The sequence below is a fragment of the Trachypithecus francoisi genome, unplaced genomic scaffold (assembly GCF_009764315.1).
Source record: "Trachypithecus francoisi isolate TF-2019V2 unplaced genomic scaffold, Tfra_2.0 Lachesis_group11, whole genome shotgun sequence".
In the NCBI taxonomy this organism is placed as follows: Eukaryota; Metazoa; Chordata; class Mammalia; order Primates; family Cercopithecidae; genus Trachypithecus; species Trachypithecus francoisi.
This window is the reverse complement of record NW_022681456.1, coordinates 2,685,918-2,704,643: the sequence shown is the minus strand read 5'-3', so window position 1 is coordinate 2,704,643 and position 18,726 is coordinate 2,685,918. Positions and strand designations below refer to the sequence as shown.

The 18,726-nt window shown below is 52.1% G+C and overlaps 1 protein-coding gene across 5 annotated transcripts in view; it reads right to left on the bottom strand.

Moving 5' to 3' along the window:
- RIMBP2 (RIMS binding protein 2) overlaps positions 1–18,726 on the bottom strand; it is a 332,648-nt gene that overhangs the window by 77,151 nt on the left and 236,771 nt on the right. For all 5 annotated transcript variants that reach the window (XM_033220100.1, XM_033220104.1, XM_033220103.1 and 2 more), the window contains exon 5: positions 5,657–5,761. In XM_033220100.1, coding sequence (XP_033075991.1) covers positions 5,657–5,758 — 102 coding nt within the window. In that variant the 5' untranslated portion in view covers positions 5,759–5,761. The remainder of the gene's footprint in view (positions 1–5,656; positions 5,762–18,726) is intronic.

The following is an 18,726-nucleotide window of genomic DNA, read 5'->3' as shown; positions in this document are numbered from 1 at the left end:
TCCAAGCGACAGCTTAAGCTAGGCTCATTTAGGGGCCAACATAGGGAAAGTGCGACCTTTACGGAGAGTGGTTCCTGCAGAGCAGGGAGACTGGAGCTCCTGACGCTGGAGGAAGAGGCCTGAGGACCAGGCCTGTTACCCAGAGGATCTGCTATCCGGGAGGGTGGGCAGACTCTGCAGCAGCAGCGTCCAGGGAGACGGCACTCACAGAAGGGAGGGCAGATTCCCCGTGGCTGAAGTGCTGGGCATCTAGCTGGGTTGGATGCGGCACAGAGCAATAAGCCATCCAGGCCCCTGGCGACTGTGGCGGGACAACGGGCATTGGCTTATACGGAGCAGAGTGAGGGGCCTCCGTGAGCAGAGTGAGGGGCCTCCGTGGATGCTATGAAATATTAGCTCTGCAGAAAAGTCAGTGAAACTCACGGAGCTATGCCCAGGGCTATAAGGACCCTCAAATCCGGAGTTCCGCAGAGCTGAGGGCTGACGGACATTTTCTAATACTCCAGGAGCACACAGGATTGGGGCAGATGCCACCTAAAATTAACACAGAAGGTCAGCTATGACCCACCCCAGCCATCCACACACCACTGAGGCCAGCACAGCAAATTCAGTCAAAGCATTAACTCTGCATCGGGTGGCAAGCTCAGCTTCTCTCAGTATCACACGTTTCAGTGATGGCCTTAAGACTGAAAGCGATCATCCTACCGGTAAGAGGAACTGTAGACCGAAGTAAAATGGGTCAAGTCTGCAGATGAATTATAAATAGGGATAAAACCCTTTAGCTCACACCACTGGATCATAATTGCCACTTGTCACAAGACAAGACGTTCTTGTGGAGGACGTAACCTACACAAGAAACTGCAGGTCTGAAGCAACGGAACACAGCCGGACTCCAGGCTGACCGTTCACCTGGAGAGGAAAGCTTCAAGGTTTCGGGATCGGATCTCAAGCGGACCACGGGCATGTTAGCCTCAGCCTCCATATCTGCAACATGGAGAAAAAAATGGTGCCTCCATCCCACAGGCTACATGAGGGTTGACTGTTCACTGATTCACTCTGCAGGCTAAAACTGAGTGTTGATGCTAATTTATCGTCCGTCATCTCATCCATGGGATTTTGACCCTACTACTCCGACTGATGGAGCCTCGCCACATCTCCAATTCCTTCTGTGCCCTTGAGCACCTCCGTCCATCCAGGATTTGCTGGGAGCTCCTAGGTGTCAGGCGATATCCTATGCGTCCGATGTACCTTTCACAGAGCTGAAGTGCCAGCAGGTGGAGGTGGGCAGTTGGCAAATCGCCACATGAGCAAGCAGGCAAGTTTTGGCATCAGTAAATGGGGCGACGTGCCCTCTGTCTGGGCATGGAGTGGCGTCTGGTCTGAGGGAGACTCAGTGAGAGAAATAAACCAGTTTTGCAACAACCCGGGGACCAGGCATTGTCGATGAGGGTCCCTGAGAGGGAACTGGCTTTGGCACGGTCCAGGGAGAGGAGGGAGCAGCTGCAGTGTGGGGAGCAGCAGAGGTGGTTCGGCTCAAAGGAGGCCACGCATGCACTCCGGGTCCCAGTCCGGAGACGCTGCACCAGCGGATTTGTGCCCAGAGTCGTTTCTACCATCGTCATGGCCATTCACAGCCTGTTCTCACACCGCCCCACTCCTTGCTGTGTTGCTGGGACTTTGCTGACACGAGACGCTCCGTAAGCGTCTGCGGAGTGAATGGAGTGAATGGACGCAGGGATTTGTGAACGAGCTCTTGCTCCCAGTCTTCAGGAAGCACACGTCTCCTGAGAGAGCCTGTAGTTGCCAGCAGACAGCATGGGTCCTGGCTTGGCTGTCTTTTGCGTTTTTAAACTGTCTCTGCTCAGCTCCCAGAGATGAGGGCTGCAGCACGAGCTCAGGATCCCTGACTTCTGGGAGGAGAGCCCTGGGCAGTTTCATCACTCATTCGTCATTCACCCATGTGTTTATTTCTCCGATTTAACAAATGCTTTCCCTTTCACATGACCTCACGTGCTTCTCCCGACCTCCATGCAGGGCAGGAGGACAGGTGGAGCTGCCTGGGAGAAAGGTGCCCCTGGACAAGGTGCTGGGATGTGGGCCCGATATCAGACGCATGAATGTCCAGCGTCTTCTCAGGGGTGGTCAGGTCTGGAGGTGAGGCTGATCCCACAAAGCAATCTCCAAGTACTGCAAAATATGGCAAAATCCACCAGTATTTCAGGAAAAATAAACTCCTGCCTCACATTGCACATCAAGAAAAACAACATTATAGGATCGAGGAAGCTGAGGCTGAAAGCACAAAGAGGCAGGGAGGAGACCCCCAGACGGTGGGGAGGGGCATTTCCAGGACCTGGACTGAAGGAAGAGGCTCCAGGCAGGGTCTCCACGGGGAAAATGGAATCAGAAGTTCCCTGGAGGACTAAGACTTTCCTGAGAGGAATTTTACAGCTCCAGCAGGGAACTGGGGAGCCAAGGAATGATGGGTACACAGATAAGGAAGACAACAAGCAAACAAAAAAAGCAATTAGCTCCAGGGAAAGGAAGAGCTGTACAGAAATGGGAAATGCTGCAGTTACAGAGCTCAAGGAGTTCAGCAGAAGTGTAGGTGCTGGTGAGGACAGAGGGGAGTTCCACGTGGGACGTGGCGTCCGAGGCCACCCAAGCAGTGTCAAGCAGAGAGTAAGGGAATTGGGGTGCAGTGGCGTCCAGGTGTAAATCCGGGAGTTACCACGCAGAGGTGGTGCTGAAACCCATGCATCTACTCAAGGGCACGAGACAGTGAGTGTAGACTGAAAGGGATGTGGCTTGAGGACTGAGTCTTGGGGTCACCTGTGATGTGTAGGGGGGTTGGTGTGGAGAAGGAAACCAGGAGAGGGTGGTGTCCTTGGAGGCCATAAGCTCAAACTGGGCCCCCGGGTCAAAGAAAATAAGGACAGAGGACTACCCACTGGACTGTAAGCCCACACATGGGTGACATTAACAAAAGCCACTTGTTGAGGGTGGGGTCCCGTGACGGCAGGTTCAAGAAAGAGCTGGGGTTGCAGAAAGACAGAAGAGGTTGCTTCTTTGAGACGCCTCCACAGCACCCTCATCAGAATCATCTTTGGGCCTTGGATGGTCCGGAGATGACTGGTGACTTTTATCTTGGTAGGGGGATGAGGGCCAGTCTTCAGCTGATCCATGCCTCATGGTGGAGGCACCATTGCCTGGCGGGGCAAGCGCTCCAGCTCTGTGCCTCAGGCCCAAATTCAACCCCTGTCCCCTCCCTGGCTGCACCCCAGCCACCCGGCCTTCCTCCTCTTCCCTGGATACGCTGGGCTGGTTCCCAAGGGGACCCGTGTGTGCACTGCGCCCTAACCCTCGCATACTCCCGCCCCAGCTCTCGGCGTGGTGGGCGTCATCTGCTCCTTGAACTGTCACCTGTATCTAAAGTCACGGCCCCGTCAATCTGCCACTCCATCCTCTCAACTCCCTTCACTCCTCGCCATCATCTGGGCTTACTCACTTTTTCATTGACTTGTTCACCTTTCCTTTTTAGCCTGGGAGGGCAGAGCTGTGTCCCACTCACGGCTGTGTTCCTGCTTCTGGAACAGCAGCTGAGTGGCTGCTTGGAGGGGCAGACGGCCGACACTTGGTGAATGACAGCACAAGGAGGCCGGTCACAAGTGCAGCGCAATGACCACCCACGGCGGAAACTGAACGCGAAGAGGCACTCTGAAAAGAAGTCCCGGATCTCATTCCACTCAAGAGTCGGCCTTTCTCTTCTCACGCTAAAAACTACATCAAAGCCTCTAGAGATTACAAAATTGGCCCATTTATATTTCATCCAGTTTGTCTCCCTCTGCCACCCGCCCCACTGATGGAGCATCAGGGTGTCCAAAATAGAGACAACGGTGAGTCCCGAGGATAAAGAGTTCCAAGAGAATGGGACAGTACACAAAAGAGATCACGGACGCAGAATAACGGAGTCGGTTCCAGGTCATTCTCCTTGGCATCAAATGCTTAGTAAATATAACTCCAGGCTCCTAGAGAATGTTCTGTTGAGAGGAGACATCCTGTCCCTTCCTGGACAGTCTCTGAGTTTCTACAGACTGATTATCTGTCTCAGACTGTCCCCGCCTGGGGACGTGGCTTCTGGAGTGGCGATGAATGAATGCAGCTACCATCAGGCGTCACCCAGCCACAGGAAAGGTCCTTGAGACATGGCAGGAGAAGATAAGAGTAATATTCCTGCCTGTGTCCCAGCAATATCCCTTGCGGATAATATCTAATGAAATATTACTGCTCCGGGTACCTGCCACCTTACTATGACAGGTAATAAGGGCTGTGAAGGTCCCATCAGCACTGGCTTAATGAAATCTATCCTTAATACGATCTCGTGCTAAATGATTAGAGAAATGGCATCAGAACTTATCTACCTGTTCCAACAAGCTCTGCTAATAAACTCTGGAGGAGAAACACTGCTCTGACAGATTCCTATCGCCACCCAGGCCGGGTGAATGACTGTGAGTCCTTTATTTTGAGATCCAAGGCCTGGAGAAGCTGTCAGATGGGTGGAGGGGCCACAGAGGGCAGAGGACTGGCCCATCCCAGCCGGCGCCGGGCGGGAGGCTGCAGACCAGCCAGCTGCACTCTGGCCATAGGTGTGGCTGCCCTGCCAGGAAGAGAGGGCAGGACTGGGTGGGGACACTGGGCTCCGGAAGGAAATGAGATGAGAACTGTTCACAAGTCCCCACCTTCTGATTTCTTCCTGGGGGCACCCCAAGCCCATAGGCTCCAGGAGTACCACCCTCCTAGCTCTTTGGCTAGAGATAGCAGGACCGTGGCTGAGGACTGGAGTGGGGATGAGGTTACCTGTCTCAGCCCCCAGATCCATCACAGGTGCCCAGGAGGTAAAAATCCCAAATCACTCAGTCCTTCCTTCCCTCCTTCCCTGGTGCCTCTCTCCTTTCTCTCCTGATTTCTTTTCCTTTCTATCTTTCCTTTTTCCTTTCTTACTAGGATCATGCTATAAATACTGCTCTGCAACTCAGTTTTCTCACTTGATAACATGTCATGCAAACAGCCTCAAGACAGCAGAATCACACCACCATGATCCTTTTCACTGACATCACATGGCGCCTGGTGTGGCTGGACCACGGTGCACACGCCATCACCCTTAGGTGGGCATCAGTTGGGTCCAGTCCCCATCCCCACTGCCACACAGCAGCACTGCAAGAAAACAAAACTCCTTTTGAACTGGTTCCTGTATTCCTTGCAGGGCATTGTCCAGGATGGAGGTCCAGGATGGAGGTGGCAGGGTCACCCTCTGTGTGCACTTTTAGTTTAAACAGATGCAGCACATTGCTTTTTCCAGAAGTGGAAGCAATTCATGCCCTGCCAGCCATCTCTACGCATGTGCGTTTCCCTACAGCCTCACCAGCATCAGAGGTTAGAGCTTTGGATCCGCTTTTGCTTTGTAAAACACAAACACAGGTCTACTTAAGAAACACCAGAGCAGGAAAGCAGAAATGACTCTGAATCCTTCAGTGCAAGGAGAGAGAGGAAGAGGCCTGGGAGCCGAGGCTGCAGGTCGGCCGTTCCACCACACCGGGGATCCCCGGCCCACCCGCGGACTCCTTGCCTCACACGCTGCACCCGGCTGCCTGCCACTTACCTTCTGCAGAAGGTCAATTTCCTGCTGCTTGGCGCTGAGAACAGCCAGGGCCTGCTCATGCTCCAACTCCAGCTGCTGCCGCCGTTCAGCCGCCTCTCGCATATGCTGTGGGGACAGAGAGAGGCCTGGCTGAGCAGGGCAGCCTGTGCCCACAGGCATGCATCCTATACCCTGCACCAAGTGGGCTCTGACTCAGCCCAGTCACTCCAGAGCAGCCCTTCGCCACCCCACGGGGCACCCACCTCCGTGCTTCCAGAGGCGGCACTCTCGATGGGGGAGCCGTGACATGAACAAGCCCTCCACCTGCCACTTCTCCTCCTCAGGTTCCAAATGCAGCGAGCGTTTGAGCATAACCCTGTTCTCATGCAAAGGTGACTTTCCTCTTTTTGCTTGTTTTGAAAGACTTCATCTCCCTCCTCTGCCTTTTTTGCCCAGGTCCTTTGTATGTAACAGCAAAGGCTTACTGTTGTTGTCCTATGTGCCCGGCACTGGTTCAAGGTTTTATCTGCATTCAAGTCATATATCCCCATCATCAGCCTACGAGGTAGGTTCTATAAGTAGCCTCATTTGACAGAGAGGGAAACTGAGGCACAGGAAGTCATCGTTGCCCATCACACAGCTGGGAAGTGGACACCCATTCGGAATGCAAACCCAGAGTCCTCACCCTCCCGGGAGCTTCCAAACCTCAGGCTCTGGTCCTGACTGCCAACTCCGGTGAACCAGAGCACTCAGACCCAGGAGTCCAGATTCCTTCGCCTACCCCCTCTGGAAAGGTTGCAAGGTGGCCCCCATTGGCCAGGCCCATTTTCTGGAGCAGAGAGGAGGAGCCGTATTCCTGGCTCTGTCCCCTCCTCCTGACAATCTGTCTGTCCTGCTTGGAGGGACAGCGCTAAATCCCCAGCGCCACAGTTTAACTCTCACCTACTCGCCCTCGGTGTGCCCTTCCCTCCCTCTGACGGGTCTCACGGGCCCAGAGTCACCATCGCATGGGAAATGGCATGGGGTAGAAAAGGCCACAGCGGGCAAGCAGTCATACAGTCATACTGGGAACAGTCACAGAAAACATTTCCTGGGGCCCCCAAGCCACTCCTGGGGGCTTGGACAACCAGCTGCAAAATGCTGCAATTTCACTGTCATTTCCTTTCATTCATATATATGTGTGTGTGTGTGTGTGTGTGGCGACTTCGTGGTCAACATTTTAAAATCTGGGTCTTTTCTATAAAAGTCCAGATTCCTTCAAAAATGGGAAGAGTTGGCCATGCATGCCTCCAGAAAAGGACTGAGAAGGGAGTGGGAGCTGCCCCTTTTGAGGGCGTACACCCCCGATGGCCACTGCCCCACAGACTTGCCCCCCTGCATACCCTGACATCCGAGGGCCGCACAGATGACCCAGGTCCTAAAGCAAGCGGGTGCCTTGGCCCAGCGGGGCACGGGGAACTTTCTTCCTGGGCTGGAACTGGTTGGTCATTTATTCATTATTTTAATGTATTTATTATTTTACAATTCTATTGATTTTTAGTCTTTTACTCATTTTTATTTATTTTTTATTTTTATTTTTTTGAGACGGAGTCTCGCTCTGTCACCCAGGCTGGAGTGCAGTGGCAGGATCTTGGCTCACTGTAGCCTCTGCCTCCTGGATTCAAGCTATTTTCGTGCCTCAGCCTCCCTACTAGCTGGGATTACAGGTGCCCACCACCACGCCTGGCTAATTTTTGTCTTTTTAGCAGAGACGGGGTTTCACCATGTTGGTCAGGCTGGTCTCAAACTCCTGACCTCAGGGGATCCGCCTATCTAGGCCTCCCAAAGTGCTGAGATTACAGGCATGAGCCACCTTTACTCATTTTTATTTAGTTTTGGAGTCCTAAAGGCCTGTAGCCTTTGCGAGTCATGAGGTCGGACACACGCGTCCAAGAGAAAGTTAGCGTGGTTTCCTGAGGCCGCTGCTGACTCAGCCTGAGCTGGAAAGATGAGCCTGGCAATGGGGAGGCGAGGGAGTCCCTGCTGAGACTGGCAGGCGGCAAGGGCAGGGGGCACCCAGGCTCTGGGGGAGGGGTGTGGGGCCCCGTGGGAAGAGGCAGACAGGCCGATTACATTCTTCTTGCCAGTTTCCCAAAGGTAGCCCTACCTGCGGCCACCGAAAGCTCCTTTCTTCTGGGAAGTACCTTGAAACAGAACCACTTTAACTGAGGGTGGGGAAGGCCTCCACTTTTCATTCTGCAAACTGCTGTGGTTGGTGGGATATTTTGTTTGTGTTTAAAAAGTGAAGTCTTCCTCCCGGCCTGTGTTTCAGGCACGGAGGCCTCACGTGCCGGTTCATCCACCTTGTTAAGCTGAATAACCTCGGCATCCTCTCTGCTGTCTCCAGAAGAGGCTTCCAGTGAACTCGGAAGCTGTAATTACCCTGCACCCCCACAGACATCTGGGGGTTTCACTGTTGCTATGGGAACTCTCACAAGAACCCAGGATCCTGAGAAAATGGAATTCCCCAGAACATGAACAAACCCCATGAAACATGGGCTCCACGGTCAGTGGCCATCGCCGGTTCACGCTGGGGCCTGATGGGTCCCAGGGAAACACCGTGCTTGTATTTTCCCACGTTCACTCCAGTTCTGAGCCCGGGCAGGCCTGGTCCTCCAGGAAGGAGCCCTGGGTATTTGCTGCTCAGTCCTCCCGAGATCCACCTTGGCACAAGGCTCTCCCCGCCCCGCTGGGCTGTCAGCCCATTTGGGCCTCGCCATTTCTAACGGTCTCTTTCCAAGAGCCTCAGCCTCCCCCCCGCCCGCCACCAGCTCACTGTGAGTGCAAACCAGCTGCACACGTTGCAGGGTGTTTTTAGGAGGACGGGGACAAGCCACCGAGACGGACAAACCGACAAAGCCCTGAGAGATGCCAGGAATTCTCCAAGCTCCTGAGAAGTGTTGGGAACTCTTCCCCAAACCCCGGCTGCCACGTCGGTGCGGTGGGGCTTTCCTCTGGGGTCGGGTTTCCCCATGAGGGTCCCGGAGGTCCTCAGGATGGCCAGTCTCTGCAGACCCTCATGAGGCCGTCCGTGTGGGGCTTCCAGCTCCAGAGAGGACTGTTTCTACTCCATTTATTCATTCATTGCTTCTCCTGGATATTCGTTCATCGGACTGACATTTATTGAGCACCTACTAGACGCCAAGAAGCTGGGGACACGGAACAGGACAACCATGTCTTCATGAGAGAACACCCCAAGGGTGGGGGCAGAGCATGAAGGCAGATGAGTGAAATGAGAAGGGTCTGAGTGTGGCATGGAGGGGGGCGGAAGCACCCAAATGACATCTGAGGTCCTGGACTTCCAGGAGTGGCCATTTCCTACATCCCAACACCTGCCTCAATCTGATATGAGGAGGAGATTTCAGCCACATTCCACCAGGAGAACTCGCTCACTCACTCACTCAACAAATATTTCACAAGCACTATGTTTTGTGCCAGGCACCCTGCTGGATTCTGAAGGCTACAGCAACGCAAAACAAAAGCAAAACAAAACCAGCTCTCTTGGAGCTCACATTCTGCAGGGGAGGGGACAGACCTCATCCAAATACACCAATTGTGTGTGTGGACACGGGTCAGCAGTCCTAAGCATGGTGACTGCGGGGTCAAGCGGTCCTAAGAACCATGGGGTCGGGTGGTCCTAAGGGTTATGAACAAATAAAGCCCAGTTCACAAATGCATGCACCTACTATGCAGCCACAAAAATTGTAAAAAATTAAATAAAAGGGGAAAAATAGAAAAAATAAACTGTTAAAAAATATACTTTTGGCCGGGCGCTCAAGCCTGTAATCCCAGCACTTTGGGAGGCCGAGACGGGCGGATCACGAGGTCAGGAGATCGAGACCATCCTGGCAAACATGGTGAAACCCCATCTCTACTAAAAAATACAAAAAACTAGCCAGGCGAGGTGGTGGGGGCCTGTAGTCCCAGCTACTCGGGAGGCTGAGGCAGGAGAATGGCGTAAACCCGGGAGGTGGAGCTTGCAGTGAGCTGAGATCCGGCCACTGCACTCCAGCCTGGGTGACAGAGCGAGACTCTGTCTCAAAATATATATATATACATATATATATAATATATACTTTTATTTTTTATAATTAAAGGGGATGGGAGCTGCTGTCCAGCTGGGGTCTGGCCCATCAGCTGAGAGGGCCAGGGAAGCCCCCCACCAAGATGGTGCTAAACAATGGCCCAAACCAGAGACAGAGCCCCACGCAGCTGTGGGTGGAAGGCAGGACAGCACAGTGCCCAGAGCCCCCACCCTCACCTAGACACGGTGCCCAGAGCCCCCGTCCCCACCTGGACGCGGTACCCGGAGCCCCCACCCTCACCTAGACACGGTGCCCGGAGCCCCCATCCCCACCTGGACGCAGTGCCCGGAGCCCCTGCCCCCACCTAGATGTGTCCCTGAGCCATGCCACTAACAGGGGCTGCGAGGGCCTCTGCGGCTCCTGGAAAGCCCCCAAAAGTTCCCCCAGACACTGGCTCGCTGGCATGGACAATGTCCCAATGGAAGGACAGACTGGGGAAGAAACGTCTCTGCAGAGTCTGCCGGCGACCGTCACTTAGTGTCCTCGGCCGGAAGGAGCCCGACGCCCCCCGAGGTGGACCCCTGACCCCATGTCACATCCCAGCTCAGAGCCCCTCGGTGGGGAGTAAAGCGGCGTGCTGTCACAGGGCCACCTGCCTGCCTCTCACGCCCCACTGTGACACCCTGGTTTTCTCACTGTTTCCAAAGAGCAGACCGGTGCCCACCTCTGGACCTTCGCACGTGTTGCTCTCCCTGCCAGCCCGACTCTCGCCTTCCAGCCTTCGCCCAAATGCCACTTCACAGTGAAGTCTGGTGGCCTCCCAGCCCCTCCTGGACATGCCACGTTCTCCACCCGCCGTATTTTCCTCCTGAGCACCCCCACCCCCAACACACTGGATGGCTCTTGCCTGCTGTGTGTTCCTCCCCCCAAAACATGGGCAGGCACCTTGCCCCACTGTGTCCCTGTCCCCACAACAGGTCACTCAGCACAGATGCCAAATCCTCAAACTGCCACCCTCGTGGCCTTCAGAGCTCAGTCCCACTGCTGTCCCCACCACCCCCGTCTCTAGCTGCATGGGCCTCCTCCCAGCCCCTGGAGCTCTCCACACTCCCCACATCAGGGGCTGGCAGGGAAGGTTGGGGGAAAGGTGCTCCCAGCTTTTCATGTTAGCAAAAGCCATTAAAGAGCCTGAACACCTGGGCTCAAATACCAGCTCTGATACTGGCCCGCTATGTGGCCTTAGAGTAGTTACTTAACTTCTCTGGTCTCCATGTTCTTCTTTTGGATTAATTTTTCAACACTATTCTTTTACAATTAGTAATTAATGAAATAACTAATGTTAATTATTAATTAACACCTACTTCATAGAGGTGTTTTGAATTTTACCTGAGCTAGAATAGTACCTGGCCTCTATTAAGTTCTCTGTGTTATGTTTTAGTCCCAAGAGGAGAAACCCTTTCCCACTGGACGTGTATAGCCCTGTTGATGCCACTTAAACTCCAGGGTGGGAGGGAGGGACTCACGAGGCAACCACGGCTGCACCAACAGGATGACGGACAGCTACAGCCGCATTGGCAAAATGACGGTGAGAAATCGGAATGTGGCCGCTGCCATTTATTAAGCACCTACTGTATGCAGGGCACGATGCCTGCCCAGGCACTGTCTCATTTAAGGCTGAGGGTTGGGTGCTGTGGTCACTGCTTCCCAGCAGAGCAATGGACTCAGGGAAGCTGAGCAAGGGCTGAAAGCCACAGCTGGAACATGGCCCATGAGAAGGTGGGAACTCATGGCCAGTCTGCTCCCAGCCACTGCCCCACTTCTGCGTTGAGATGACTTAACACCAGCCACTGTCCTCTCGGAGCACTATGGGGGCCGGGCAGAGAAGCAGCTTTTGACTCCCTCGTGGCCCACCTGGCCTGGGTGGCCAGTTGTGCAGCTGCTTAATTCTGCCATTTTGGTTTAATTCTTGCTAATTTTGTGCTTCTCTTTATTTTGGAAGGGGGCACTGCCAAAGGCAGCCTGTATCATCTTTATTTAGCTCTGGGCAGGAAGTTGTTAGTGAGAGGGCACCACCTTCCCCATCAGGACTCGCTAGGTAGATTCACCAGGCACCAAAACAGCTCAGGGCATGGTCCTGTGGCCTCAGAGTCACCGAGGAGAAAGGGGTGGCAGATGGTATGCTGGGCTCTGGCTTCGGGATGCCAGTGAGACGAGGGTTTATAGATCAGATGGATGGAAACAAGTGCAGTGAAGAAGCCTTTGTATTTCTACGGTTAATGAACCAAGTCCGTACGAAGCAGCTGTCAGAAAGGTGTGAGTGGGAGAAGCACTCAGCCCTTGAGGACAGCCTCAGTTTCATCACAGATGCCATGGCTGGGAGAACAAGGTTTGCTGGGGCTTGTTTTGGTTTCAGCATCCATCTCTCCAAATCTTACCTGTTTCTGCAAAGCCCTCATCCCCCTCCAGCCACTGCCCATGTATCTGCTTCCTGTCTCAACAAAACTTCTTACAGGATCGGTTCTGCTCACTCCCCTACGGCCTCCCCTCCCATGCGCTCTTCCAGCCCTTCCAGTCAGCCTCCTTCATGTCACTTGGCTGAGATTCTCCCAGTAAGGCAGCCGAGGAGTCCCTGCGGCCCGAGCCCATGGCCACTTTCCTGCCCTGACTGGACCAAATCCCTCAGCAGCACCTGACGCCAGGGCTGCTCCTCCTGGACATGCCCTGGACTCTGGCCCCCGTGGCCGCACTGACCTGGTCTCCCTCCCTGACCTCTGCAATGACCTCCTGCTGATCTCTAAATCCTGGAGGGGCCACGGCTCTATTTATACCGTTCCTTAGGTGATCTTAGCCAGCTTTGAGGTTATAATTGCCACATAATTCCAAATGAACCCTTCATCCCCGCGCCCTCCCAACTCATACCCAACTGCCTACTCATCATCCCCACATGGATGTACGGGAGGAAGCTCAAATTTAGCCTGTCCGAAATAGAATTCTTGATTTTCTTCCTCAAACAAGTTCCCTCCCCAAGCTGTGCCATCTCAGCCAAGGACACCACCGTCCCCTCAGCTCCTCCAGATGCAAAGCTGAGAGTCATCCTTGATTTCCTGCTTCTCCAGAGCCACTGGCTGCACCAGAGATTGCCCCACAGCCATTCTCCTTCAACAGCACAAAGGCTGCCAACTGCACTGGGTACAAAATCCAGACTTCTGGCTGCAGCCAACAGGCTCCCCTGTGATCCAGCCTCTTCTCTGCCTTCACCTCTCGCCTCTGCCCCTTCCTCGCTGTGCTTTTGCCACACTGGCTTCTGCTCAGTTCCAAGACCACGTCAAGGTCATCCCCAACTCCAGGTCTTAGCAAGTGCCACTCCTGCTGCCTGACATGCTTGTCCCTGCATCACCACATGGCCAGCCCTTCACGGCATGACGGAATTTAGGATGTGTTCCCTCCAAACCTCATGTTGAAATGTGATCCCTGTGTTGGAGGTGGAGCCTGGTGGGAGGGTCTGGGTCATGGTGGCGTAGCCCTCATGAATGGCTTGGTGCCCTCTACATAGTGATAAGTGAGTTCTTACTCTGAGTTCACTGGAGAGCTGGTTGTTTAAGAGAACCTGACTCTGACTCCCTGTCTCTTGCTACCTCACTCACCATGTGGTACACCTGCTCCCACTTTGCCTTCTGCCATGTCTGGAAGCTTCCTGAGGCCTCACCAGAAGCTGAGCAGATGCTGGTGCCATGCTTGTACAGCCTGCAGAACTGTGAGACAAATATGCTTCTTTTCTTTACAAATTACCCAGTCTCAGGTATTTCTTTATAGCAACACAAAATGGACAAAGACATGGCAAGTGTCCTGACCAGTGACCAGAGATTATTTTATTTACATGTTTATTTTATGTCATCCTTTCCATGCCACTCCCTACCCTTGTCCATGAGAACCACAGGATTACAGGACTTACTTCCCTGTCTGCTGGTGCACCCCCAGCCCAGAACAGCCTCTGACATGTGCTGAGGCAGAATCAATGATAGCAAAGGTGAGGCCTCTCACCTAGAACATCTTTCCCATGCCCCCAGCCCACACTCCCCGCTCTCCATCCCTCACAGCCTCCAACATGACTCTGCAGCAATGCTGTAACCTGCTTTGTACTATTCTGATTAATTTCATGTAATTCTAACTTTCTCAACTGGACTAGAAATGGTTCCATGTCCGTGTGCGCACTCCACAGGCAGCAGGAGTCTAATTCACATTTTCTAAGTGGAATTAAAGCAATGATTATGAGTAGAGGATCCATCCCGTGGCTGTCGGGAAACCAGACTTTAACACTTGAGGAGCCTAGAGAAGGCTGGATCCTCACTACCAAAGATTCCACATTTCACCAAACCCACAGTCAAAACTGTGAACCAGAGACATAAGCTGGTTCTCCTGGAGGCCATCACACTGGCAGAGTTAGTCACGCAGCTATAATAAAACCTCTCTTGGAGATGGGCTTTGAGACTGAGGAGGGGAGAGTGAAGTGGATGGCAAAAAAAAATGTAAGCCAAAAATAGGAGAGATATTGGCTGCAAAGGCTGAAATTCGTGGTGTTAGGTGGATGGTGGGGGAAAAGATAGCTCGGTCAGGGGGTGGTAAGGGCCATGAGTTTAATATTAGTGAGGTCTACGAAGTAGCCAAAAACAGAGAAATAGACAAGGCTCACAAACACACGGACTTGCTAAATATATCCATCCATCCTGGCATGAGGACATACTGATTCATTCTGCACAGCGTTACTTTTCTAAATGTAGCCACTGTGCATGTCTCTGTTGAAACATCTATGGAAAAATCAGTGTTGCAAGGCTGAGATATTAATCAGTGTTTCTTTCTATCACTGACCCTCTATTTCTCCTCCATTCCCCTCCCACTTCCCATCCTAAGGGCTCCTTTCTGTGCTCACTGCCTCGGGGAGGATGAGAGATGGATCAGGAAAGAGCAGAAACTGGGGACTCTCCTGGGCTTTGGTCTGCAGAGATACAGGGAATCAAGAAGACAGCATACAGAGGGGTTACTGTGAGAAACTGAGACCAGACTTCCCTTCTAATTTGCAGAAACACAATGCTTCACCAGAGTCAGACAGATTAGCTGAGAAGAACCGATGCATGTATAGACACTGGTGGATTCTGCAGAGATGGGCTCTTGGCTCTGCTTTCTGGAAAGGTCCAGAGAGATGACTCCTAGAGAACTTACGGCTAGCATGGGGAGTTGAGCTTAAACATCCCTGGCAGGGATTTCTGAATAACATTGGGATAGCTAAGAGCCCACGTGAATGCACACAACTAAACAATTCTTTCATGTCCTATATTTTACCATGTTGTCATGTAACTTTTATCTTTGTCTCTGAAATAATGGAAACAACTGGTAGACTGTGCCTTGCCTACTTTTACAGCCTACATAAAAGCAACACACATAGGATAGACTGGTGGGAATCTCAGCATGTGTACACTTGGATGAGGGCAGGATGGAATCCCATGGCAACTTGGCTTTGGGTAACCCTGCACCCCAGCCTAGATCTCACCTTAGTATGCCAATCAACTGCCTCATGGCTCTCAGATCTACTCTGTCTCCTTCTCTTGTTTTGCTCAATATCAGAAAGAGCTAAACTTCCCAGACGCCCTCGCCCTCTGTTTCTGGGTGATCAGTCAACAGGCAGCATTGGCCAGAGGGAAGCCAGGGATTTCTCCCTCTTTTTCTGCCTCCTGAGTTGTCTCTGGTAGTGGCTCCATTTCCTGTCCGTCTCTAATCCATGGTCTCTGCTCCTGAGATTGTCATCACCCCCATTGTCCCTTCAGCCTTAGAGGTGATGCCAGCTTCACAATGCAGCCATTTGGCTTCTTAGCTCTTCCATCCCGTGTGTCACCAATCCCCTGTATTAATGTCCCTCCATCTGAAATGCCTTGGCTGGCTCCTGCTTTTTGACTGAAGTCTGACTGGTAGACTGAAGGAAAAGGATGAAACCAACTCCAAATCGATGACACATTTATACCCCTCTTTCAAAATGAGCGCCTTAAAAGTGAATTAAGCACTTTGGGAGGCCGAGGTGGGCAGATCATGAGGTCAGGAGATCAAGACCATCCTGGCCAACATGGTGAAACCCCGTCTCTACTAAAAATACAAAAAATTAGCCAGGCGTGGTGGCAGACACCTGTAGTCCCAGCTACTCCGGAGGGTGAGGCAGGGGAACTGCTTGAACTCGGGAAACGGAGGTTACAGTGAGCTGAGATAGAGCCACTGCACTCCAGCCTGGCGACAGAGCGAGATTCTGTCTCAAAAAAAAAAAAAAGAAAAGAAAAGTGAACTAAGTAATTTTGAGGGGGGTTGTTCTGTTTCAACAACTGTTCCTGTGTTGTCCCTTTCACTTGAGTTGTTATAACTAAATTCAAACCTGCTTCATAGACTTACTGTAACAATTTTAAGTTAAAAAAAAAAAACCTCACTGAAATGCTGATTTTGCTACCAACTACAAAGCAGAAAATAAATCTGTCCAGGAAAAGGTACAATCTGATAATGTTTTTGTTTACTTACCTACAATTTAGCTTGGATTTTTTACTATCCCTTAGTTTGCTTGAAACTTTCCTATAAAAAAAAAACAGTTTTGATGCTTCTTCCCAAGTAGGGAAGCTTGTTCCGGTCCCAGCTGTCAGACAATCCTGGGCTGATAGCTACTTTAATGAACTGGCAGCAGAAGTATACATTGGAGCACAGGGAGATGGGGGTGGGGATAGACGTGCTTGGTTTACCTCAGAGTTGTAATAGCACAGGGACAAAGGCAGGTCTGGTAAGTTCCAGCTGCCATTTCTCTCCAAGGGCCAGGAAACAAGGTCCTAAGATGAAAGTCACTGGCCATAAACAACCTTATTCAAGGAAAATAACCTCGTCTGCAGGACACCTGTGGTGTGAAGGCTGAGACCTGTGCATTCAGCAACAGAACCGGCCACGGTGGGGCTGCAGTAAACCTCTTGGCTTACCAGCCAGTCCACAGGACCAAAACAGAGGCCAAATGCCAACTCACCCTGGAACTCAGCCACACCATAAAAGAGGGAGATGTGCTCAGAGTTCAGTGGGAGGGTCGGGAGCAAAGTAGGAAACGGGCTGCACGGCAGCTCCCGAGCCCTGTGTGTGGCAACAATCCAAACCCACGTTAGTGTTTATCATAGGTCACCACCTACAACTGGTGGGAAAATGGTGTTCTTATTCCTGTATGCACACTGCTGGCACAGTTTTCCCAGAGAACCTGCCTGAGACCTAGCCCAGCTCCAGACGTCAGCCTCCACATGCTTACCTAAACACATCTGAAGATTACTAAGTTCTAGAAGTACTGTTATGCTAAGTACTGAACACATATCACCCATTTAATCTGCACAATTCTTGAAGCAGGCGATATTTTCATTCCCATTTACAGAGAAGGAAACCAAGGCGCAGAGAGGTTGAGTAACGTGTTCAAGTTTGCCCAGCTAGTAAAGGCTCAAGCCAGGATTTGCACCTAGCGAGCCCAGCTCACACTCTCTCCACTGTCTTCGCTCTCTACTGTCTAAGAGGTCTCCTCCAGGACCTCTCTCATATTTGTGGGATGTGCTGATATTTGCTGGGACTCTCTGCAAGGCAGTACACATGAGAACCTTTTCTGCAGTGCCCCCAAGTCACTCCGCCTCCTTCCTTCCAGAGTTCTCAGGCCACCATGCACACCGTGCCTCTGTCACACGGCTGGGGCAGAGCCATCTGCACTTCTCCTGGGGGGCAACTGTACTTTCATTCGCACGACTTCCACAAGCAACTAGGATTCTCTCTGTTCCTGGGAGCACAAAGGGCTCAGGGACTCCCAACGGGAGTCTGAAAACCCCACGTTTCGCCCAAAGACAGAATCCCACCACACCTTGGCACCAGGCTTCCGCTTGCCCGCACAGAGACCTTCCCAGGGCACACGCTGTCATTCATGGGGAGGCTTCACATCTGAAAAGGACTCAGGATTATGCACCACGGCCAAAAATGCAGTCTGGAACACTCTGCCTATGGCAGGATTTATTTTTAAAGCAGCGATATTTATAGCCGGCTGTCGACATTCACGCCAGCGCTTAAGCTGCCTACAAATGTCAGGGTGCCGCTTTCCCAGGGAAAGTCTCGGATGTGACACGGAACGAACAAACCTGGAGCAAACTGAATTATCTCCTCAACGTCAGATCAAAGGTGGACTTGTCCTCTGCTTTGGATGCCGCCTTGCCCGAGCGAAGAAATTAAGGAAAAAGCAATTTCCCCTAACAGGAGTTAACGGCGACACTTTGAATGTCACATTAGTGGGATCTGCTATGCATGGTAGAAATAATGAAGCATGTATGTACACATGATTTCCTTTCACCCAGCACCTGGCAGAAAGAATGCAAGCACTCACAGAACCCACGTCTGCAAAAGCGAGAAAGACAAGGTCTTTAAAGCTGTTTGTTTTCATGGCATCATGACTCTCTGCCCCAGCCACAGAAGTCACACTCATTCAGAATGAGAATGAACGTGGAAAACAGTCCTGTGAATTCAGTGAAGTCTATTTCAGCCAAAGTATGTTAGTTTCTCAAACTGGGAAAGAAATGGATCGTTAGGAGTTCCTTTGGGAAAAAAAGCAAAAAAAGAGAGAGAGATTTTCCTGAGTCTTAATTAGTCTTTGATCCTAAAGCCTCCCTCCTTCTCCTCTGGCCTTGATGAATCCCGGAGACGCAGGGGCGGCAGCACTCATCCCATGCTGCTTTGGGAGGGTTATTTTTCTCACACACGGTTTCTGTCATGCTCCAGTGGTTCCGGCTGTGAGCCCGCGATTTTGGCCAGCCAGGTGGAGGGGATCCTATCAGCTGGACCTGTGTTCAATGCCATTTCCAACGTGTACAGGCTTTGTGCCCTGGGGCGAGTTAGGTACCTCTCTGAACCTCAGGTTTCACATTTATTGAATGGCAGCAAAAAGCACCATCCTTCCTAGGTTGTTGCAAGAATGAGATTAAATGTTAGATTCAAAGGGAT